Genomic DNA, 8,619 nt, shown 5'->3' with positions numbered 1-8,619 from the left:
CCCTTCAAAGAGGGGAAAGAAGCTGCTTGGCTCGTTTTTCTCAGTTTCTTTTCTAAACTAAAACTCCAAACACAACCCCCAAACTAAACCAAACTATAAAATCATCATTTAGGAAAAAAAACCAACAAACCAAACCACCACCAACCCACCACCCTCCTTTCTGCAGTGAGAAGAATTGATACCAAATAGATGAGTCAAATGGTCACTGATTCCCGTCACTCTTAGGTGGGTTTTTATTATCTGAGATAGATTTTAAGGGTTTGTTTTTAAGATGGGGCATTTGGAAGGGACAGTAACTGCTGCCATCACCTCTTCCAGGCAGGGGGAAGGTCTTGTCTCTGTGTTTCTCTGCAGCAAATCCAAGCAAAAGTTGGGATTGATGCTGATTTTCCTGCAAATCGGAGCTTGAGGGTGGAAACAATGAGAAATCAAAGCAATATTTGATTGATTTTAGGGGAGAGGGGTGATGGTGGATCCTGCACCCACCAAGAAACCTTGGGGGGGAACCCAAGGTGAGTGAATTTGGGGCTAAAAGGAGGGAATTGGGAGGGAAAGTCACCTTGGTTGCTTTTCCAAAGTGGAGACCAGGCCTTGGAAGCCAAATTCAGCATCAGGAAGGTGGGAAAAGTCCCTCGAGGAGGGAACTCAAGCAGCAGTTACTGTCCTTCAAACCATTGCAACACCAGGGAGAGGTGGGGGAGGAAGGGCAGGAATTGCTGTGAGTTTGATCAAGGAGAGAGGGATTAAGGAAAAAAAAAAAAAGGCAAAAAATAATGAAAAAATCGTGAAAAAAGAGGAAAAAAAGAAAAAAAAGAAGAGAAAAGGAAAAAAAAAACAACTACCTCAAGGTATGAAGTTACCTCAGCAATTGATTTTCTTTCTTTTTTTTTTTTTTTTTTTTTGGGTGGCTTGCTGATATTTTATATAAAAGCTGATAGTCTTGAATATTTTATTTTTTTAATGAAAAGAGAAGTTAAGTTTCATAATTTCTTATGAGCCAGGAGTTATGTGCAGGTAACCAAGTGTTATGAGCTCTCTATGGAGAACGACAGGAATTGCAGGCATAGTGGAAAAGATGGCAGCATTCATTGTGAGCTATGAATTGTGAGTTTTCATTCCTTTTTTTTTGTCCCTTTTGGGCCTTTTCAAGCCAGTTGATGAACTTCAGCACAACCCAAGACCTCTCAGATGTCACCCCCCTTCAAAACCTCAGCCAAATTGGATCCCATTCACTTATTTCCATCAGAAAAAAACCCCTTTATTTCTACTTAAAATACCTATTCTAATTAAATTGCAACAAAAATCCCAACTCAAACCTGCCACTGGCTGAAAGGCTTATTTTTTTTTTGGTTTGTTTTCAATCCAACTCCATCAACCTATTTAAGAGCTTTGGGATCAAAAACTCTTCCACTCCTGGGATGTCAGGATTGGACTCCTGGGCAGTGTTGACTATGCAAAGTTGGGGCACAAGGGGTTTGCTGGTATTTAAACCACACCAGCTCAGGTGATTATTTTTTTTGTATCAAACACTTGGAAGCCATATATCTGTCTATATATATATATATCTATATAAAATCTATATTTATATATATATCCCACAACCCAAAGGAACCAGCCTCTCGTGTTGCCACGGGGGCAGCGTCGAACCATCTTCTCCACTATGATGCTGTTTTAAATATTTTTACAGAGTTTTTTGCCTCCGTTTTACCGAGGAAAAACAATTTAACAGGGAAAAGATGAAGGGGGGGGAAAAAAAAAGTGAGAAAGAGAGAAGAAAAACTTAACAGGAGCCATTTTTTTTTTCATATAAACACACGTCGAGAAGAGAAAGAGGATAAATCCAGCCCTGAGGAACCACAATGTTTGAACCTTTTCCTGCTTTAAAAAAAGTTCACAGGGTTGATTATTTAAGTCCCATTTGCTGTTTTTTCCACTGGGCCTGGAGGAAAAAAAAAGATCTTTTTCTTTTTTTGAATGATAGTTTAAAAATATAAACTACTCAGTGGTGCTAAAGTGAATTGGGGAGCAGTGGGAGCTGCTGTCCCACTGCCCTGTTGTCTCTCCAACCCCTCCTCCCCAAATTCTGGGCTGGCTGAGGAAGGTGGGATTGAGTTCTCACTGAACAACACTTTTTCCTATACATTTGGGGTGTAAAGAGCTAAATTTGGGGTTGGCAGCACCATCTGGCACCTCCTGCCCCTCGGGGTGGTGGGAGAGGAGCTTCCACGAGGGGGGTTTTTCCTCCTTTTCTTTGAATATTTTGGATTTTTTTTTTAAGGAAGCTTTGTCTTTATCCTGGGGAGAAAAAAAAATGGGCTTTTTAATGACTTGAAATCTCTGGCTCTTTCTCTCTTGATTTTTTTCCCCCCCTTTTGCTGTTTTCCAGCCTTGCACAGAACAGTGTATTCAGACATCGGTGATTATAATGGTCTCTTCCGACAGCAAGCGTTTTTGATATAACTGGTTCAAACTGTATCACTGAGGGATAAAAGAACAAACAAAACAAACAGAACCCCAAATCCCACCCCCAGCACCCCCCTCTGGTCCTGTTGATCTGGTTGTTGCAGTGAGATCTTGACCTAAAATCTGATGATTCAGGGAAACCTTTGATGCTTTTTCCTCCCCGAGCCGGTCCCGCTGCCTTGGAGTGATCGGTACTTAATTCTTATTTTTGGTGGGAATCTTTGTTTTCCCGAGGGGAATTATTTATATAAAGTGATTTGCAGTGAGGAAGACTCCTCTGAGCATCTCCTGTCTTTCTCTGGAGCCAAGCTTGAGGAGCTGGAAAGAGGGGAAGTGGGATAAAGTGGGATTCCCAGCCTGAGCTGGGTGGCAGGAGACATGAACGAGCTCTGGAATGGAAAAGCAGGATAAAAAGATAAATTCTAGTGGATCCCAAACCAAGCAGAAAGGATCCCCAGCCCCTCCCTAGCTCCTCCAGTCTTTTTGCACCAGAATAAAGAAGTAATTTAGAGGAAACCTCCTCTTGGAGGGGTGAGCAGCACCATCGGCTCCTCTCTGCCTTGTTTTTATCGTAGGAAAAACTTAATAGAGGTTCTGGGGGTTGTTTTTAATTTTTAATTGAGGGTTTTTTCCACCCCAGTGGACAAGAAGCAGCCCCAGCTGCTCTCTAGACCTGTCCCTGTCTGGGGGGTGAGGAGGGATGTGGATTTTGAAGTTGGGAACAGGGAATGCAGGGGAAGGGAAGTGGGATAAAATGGTTTCGTGCTGCTGGTTTTCTCTCCTGCTGTGGGGAAAAAAGGAAAGCAAGTAAGGAAAGCACTTCATGGTGCCTCAGTTTCCCCTCCCTGGGCTTGATGCTGCTCTCCTGCCTCCCGGGGTTGGTGTGAGGAGGAAGAAATTCCCACCTGGGGAAGCACTTGGTGCTGTATCCCGGGTAAAGCGTCGCCGGAACGAGCCGGAGAGACTCAACCTTGGGGGGGTTCTCCTCATTTTCCTTTGATCAGAGTCTTCTTTTGCCACCCAGCTGGAGAAAAAGAGAACAAAAAGAATCCCAAATCCATGTTCATGTTGTTTCTTTTCCAAGCTCTGAGGCTTTCCTGGGTGCTCAGAGCGCCCGTGGGTGCCGGGGCTGTGTTCCCTCTCAGCTGGTGAAGCTGGAAGGGTTTTTATAGGGTCAAACCAGGGGAAAAAATCCAGTGTAAATATTGCAAAGAAACTGCCTCTCAGCTGCATTTTGTGTTTCCTGGGCATTAGGTTTGGGGGTTGGTTTTTCTTCTTCTTACTTTTTTTTTTAGTGCATTAAAGAAAAAAAAAAAAAGGCAAAAAAAAAAGAGAGAAAAAAGCAGTGAAATTTAGATAGTTTATCAGTGCCAAGGGGAAGGGGGGAAATGATCCTTCTTTAATTTCTAGCTTGATTTTGAGTGCTTTCTAGACTCTGAAACAAAACCCAAGATCAGAAGCTCAAGGCTCATTATAATAAGTCAGTTGAAAACCTTGAATTAATTGAATTTCTTTTGATGGATGTTGGGCTCCCTGTCCCCTGCTGGTCTACACACCACGAGGCTGTTTTGGGAACTTTGATGATTTTCAGAGAATTTAGTCATTGAATTATTTTTTTTTTTAATTATTATTATTATTTTTTCATGTTCTGATGATTTGGGGTTGGTTTTATTTGGTCTTTTTTGATTTCTTTGCCCCGTCGTCGCGTTTTCTTTCGTTCGGGGTGAAATCCTGGGAAAGCTGGTGGGGTTTGGGTGGGTTTTTTTTTTAACTCCTGGAAAAGGTGTGGAAATAACTGAAGCATCCTTGGGAAAGTGCTGGCTCCTGGGGGCTGTGGGATTTGGGGTTGGGTTGGCTTTGGGAGCAGGGAAGGGGCAGCACTGGAGGAGCTTGGGAGGCTTCAAGGTGCTGGTTGGAGGTGGAACCACGAGCTTCCCACTTTTGGGAAGTGGTTTTGGGCAAGAATGAATGAATTTGGGATATCTGAGGATGGCTCCATGTTGGTGACATGTGGGGAGAGATGTGTCCCCATTTGGTTGAATCAGCCTTTATTTTTTTTCTTATTTTAAGGTGGTTTTTTTGGTGTGTTTTTTATTTGGGGTTTTTCTTTTTGGTTGCTTTGGGTTTGGTTGGTTTTTTTTTAATATTTGTTTTAATTTTCTGTCCTTTTGTTGCTCATTTGTGATTGCAGATGAGAACCCAGAGCGGAGCCAAACCAGCCAGAGGCTCTTCCATCATGAATTGATTCTTTTCTTTGATTTTTTTTAATGGGTATCTTCATTTTTGGGGGCCGTGCAGGTGCTGGGAGCTGGGAACACACACGTGCAAACTACCTCAGAGCTGGTGGGGGGACCCAAGGGACAGGTTTTGGGGTCCCCCCTGCTGCAGGATCCAGCCTCAGCCCCCCCATGGCCAGCTCAGCAAAGACCCTCCCAGCTGGTGGGGAGACAGTTTTTGGGGAGATCTGCAGGGTGGAGGAGGAAGAGGAGCTGGTGAGGAAGGTGGTTGAGTTGGATCCTTTGGGAAACGCACCACTGGGCTGACTGGGATGGGGGGTTTTGGTCCCTGCTGCTTCACTGCACGTGATGGGATTGGTGAGGGGGGGGGGTTTGTTGGATGATGGAGCTCTGGAGTGGTGGTGGTGGGGCACAGTGGGGGGGTGATTGGGCAGGGGGTGGTGGTGGGATGTTCCACCAGGCTATGATGGGATTCTCCATCAGGCCATGGTGGATGTTCCTCCAGGCTATAGTGGGATGTTCCTCCAAGCCATGGTGGGGTGTTCCACCAGGCCATGGTGGGATTCTCCACCAGACTATGGTGGGATGCTCTTCTGGACCATGGTGGAATGTTCCACCAGGCTATGATGGGATTCTCCATCAGGCCATGGTGGATGTTCCTCCAGGCTATAGTGGGATGTTCCTCCAAGCCATGGTGGGATGTTCCACCAGGCTATGGTGGGATTCTCCACCAGACTATGGTGGGATGCTCTTCTGGACCATGGTGGGATGTTCCTCCAGGCTATGGTGGGACGTTCCTCCAGGCTATAGTGGGATGTTCCTCCAGGCTATGATGGAATGTCCCACCAGACCATGGTGGGATGTCCTACCAGACCATGGCAGTGGGATTCTCCACCAGCCCATGCTGGGATTCCCCACCAGCCCACAGCAGCAGCCCCTTCCCCCCAGCAGAGCAGAGCTGAACTGTGGGCAGGATTTGGGTGCCGCGGATCAGCAGGGAAAGGGATTTCTGGTTGGTTTTGTTTATTTTTTTTGCTTAAAATAATAATTTAATGAATCGTTTCAGCCCCAGAAGTTGGGATTTAGGCCAGAAACGAAGCCTTTTTTTTTTTGGAGGGGTGGGGAGGGACACCTGTTTGGGAAATGGTCCCTGCAAAGCAACACGAAGGAAGGAGTTTGGCCAAAGTTGTCGGGGCAGGGAAGGGCTGATCCAGAGCAGGGTCCTGGGCAGAGGATTCCCAGGGATGGGAGGCAGGGAATGGCACTGGGTGTTCCCATCATCCTGGGAAATGAATGGGACTGACCAGAATCAGGGCAGAAATTCACCCTTGAAGAGGCCATAAGGGGTGGGGAGGGTTGGTTGCTCAGCAGTTGGTTCATTCCAAGCGTCTCCGGCTTCAGCTCGGGAACAAATCCCTTCATTCCAAGAGGAATTCTGTCCCTAAACTGGAACTCCCACCCATCCCACTGCCCTCCCGTGGCAGGATTGAAACTTGGCAAATTGGAGGGGGGATCCAGAAGAGGTGAAATCCCCCGGGAAGCTCCAGAGATCCCGGTGCCCACGGAGACCCTCAACTTCCCCCCCAACCTCCAACCCAGGGGCACAACCTTCTATATAACCAATTCATTTTTGTTTATCTACCTCTTAGTTGACAATAGATTTAAAAAAAGAGAAAAAACCTAGGTAGTGGCAACTCCACGTGCTGTAGTTTAGGGGAAAAAAATAAAAATCATGAACAAAACAAAAAATTAAAAAATGATTACTCTCTTTTTATTTTATTTTTTTTTTCCTTCCAAAGAAAAAAATACTCTTGAAAAAAATGGAATTTATGGACTTTCCTTTTCACTTGGTGGTTCATCAGTTATCAAAGCTCAGCAGTCCAAAATATTTGGTTGTGACTGATTTATATAATTATTTTTTTCATGCTCAATCTTCCATTTCTTGATTTTTTGGAACGTGGATATTTTGACTTTTTCCCTCCATCCTCCTCTTTTTTTTCCTGTTTTCCTTGGTTTTTTTTAGCTGGAGGAATCAGTCAATGGGTTCATCTTTTTTTTAATTCCAGTGGCATTTATGTTTGTTATTTTGGGGAGGGGGGGGACAGGACAAGGGCAGCAGGTTGATGGCAGCACAGAGTGGGGGGGGGGATGGAGCCAAATCATTGCACCCCAACACCAGGAGCACCCACCACCTCATCCCCAAGGTGGGTGCACCCAAGGGTGCTGCTTCTCCTAAAATAATAATTTTAGGCTGCTCAGAATAATAATAATCATTCTTATTTTCCTGTGATGGTTTTTTTTCCTCTTTTCAGGTGATTTTTCTTTCTCTTCTCCCCCCTCTTTTCCCTTCTCCTTCCTTCTTCTGGTCTTCCCTGGTCCCTTCAAGTTGAGGTGGTTTTTGTTGGTTTGGGATTGGGGATGGAAGTGGAATTTGGGATTGGGGATGGACGTGGAGTTTGGGATTGGGGATGGACGTGGAGTTTGGGATTGGGGATGGACGTGGAGTTTGGGATTGGGGATGGACATGGAGTTTGGGATTGGGGATGGAAGTGGAATTTGGGATTGGGGCCAGACTTGGGCTCCTTTTCTCTTCTGGAGGTTGGAAGGTTTTTCTTTTGATTTCTTTTTTTATTGCCACCAGCTGCTTTGCCCACTGCTTCATTCTGAGAAATAAAGAGGGAAAAGAAAGCAAAAACAAACAAACAAAAAAAGCACCACAAAAAAACAGCGACAAAAAGGAAACAAACAAGCAAAAAAACAAAAAGTGAATGAAATGGTGTTTTGTGTGTTTTTGTGAGAGAAATGAAAGGGTTAAATGGAGAAATAAAAGGGGGGTAATAGAGAAATAAAAGGAGGGTAAATAGAGAAATAAAAGGGGGAAATGGAGAAATAAAAGGGGGGGTAATAGAGAAATAAAAGTGTTAAATGGAGAAATAAAAAGGGGAAATGGAGAAATAAAAGGAGGGGTAATCGAGTAGTAAAAGGGGGGTAAATAGAGAAATAAAAGGGTTAAATAGAGAAATAAAAGGGTTAAATAGAGAAGAGGGGAAATGGGAAAATTGGGAAATAAAGGGGAAGTGGTGGGAAAAATGGGGGAATGGGAGGAGAATAGAAATAAAGGAGAAATAGAGGAAAAATAGAGGAAAATAAAAGGGGAATGGGGGAAAATAAAGGGGATGGGGGGAAATGGAGGAAAATGAAAGAGGAAATAGAGGGAAATCGAAGTGGAAATGGGAAATGGAAAATAGGGAAGTAAAAGGGGAAATAGGAAAAATTGAGAGAAATAAAGGGGAAATGGGGGTAAAAACAGAAATAAAGGGGAGAATAGGGAAGAAAAAGGGTAACAGGAAAAAAATGAAGGGAAATTGAGGGGGAAAGAGAGAAATAAAGGGGGAAAGAGGGAAATAAAGAGGGAAGGAGAGAAATAAAGGGGGAAAGGGAGAAATAAAGAGGGAAATAAAGGAGGAAAGAGATAAATAAAGGTGAAATAGAAGGTGAAATAGATAAATAAGGGGGAAATAGAAACAAAAACCAGGTAAATAAAGGGAGAAACGGGTTTTTTGAAGGGTGGGGACGAGGCAGCAGCGACGCTCGGGGACATCCCGAGGATGCTCCGGCCTCTCCTCGCTGCCTGTAGCGCGATTTATTGGGGTCTGGAGGAGGAATTCATCCCATTTTCTCGCTCGTGGGGGGGCCGGGAGGAAGGGATGGACCCCCCCAGCCACGGGTGCTGCTTCCCCACCCGCGCTTCGACCTTGGGGACCCACCCGTGGGTTCGACCGGTGGCTCTCGGTGCCCTTGAACCCCCCTTTCCCCGCCCACGGGTGGGTCGGGAGGCTGCGCGAGGCGGGGACACGCGGGATTATCCCCACCCCACGCCCACGCACAACCGGAACGCGGGGGGGGGGGGGGCCCGCCA

General features: G+C 45.3%; 1 protein-coding gene across 1 annotated transcript in view; it reads left to right on the top strand.

Moving 5' to 3' along the window:
* Window positions 1-466: 466 nt before the first annotated feature.
* ABI3 (ABI family, member 3) overlaps window positions 467-8,619 on the top strand; it is a 27,674-nt gene continuing 19,521 nt past the window's right edge. Inside the window, exon 1 of the mRNA XM_010000324.1 lies at window positions 467-512. Coding sequence (XP_009998626.1) covers window positions 467-512 — 46 coding nt within the window. The remainder of the gene's footprint in view (window positions 513-8,619) is intronic.

The sequence above is a fragment of the Chaetura pelagica genome, unplaced genomic scaffold (genome assembly GCF_000747805.2).
Source record: "Chaetura pelagica isolate M959 unplaced genomic scaffold, ChaPel_1.0 scaffold1446, whole genome shotgun sequence".
NCBI lineage: Eukaryota > Metazoa > Chordata > Aves > Apodiformes > Apodidae > Chaetura > Chaetura pelagica.
The sequence above is the reverse complement of the archived record's forward strand: the minus strand, read 5'-3'. Positions and strand labels throughout refer to the sequence as shown.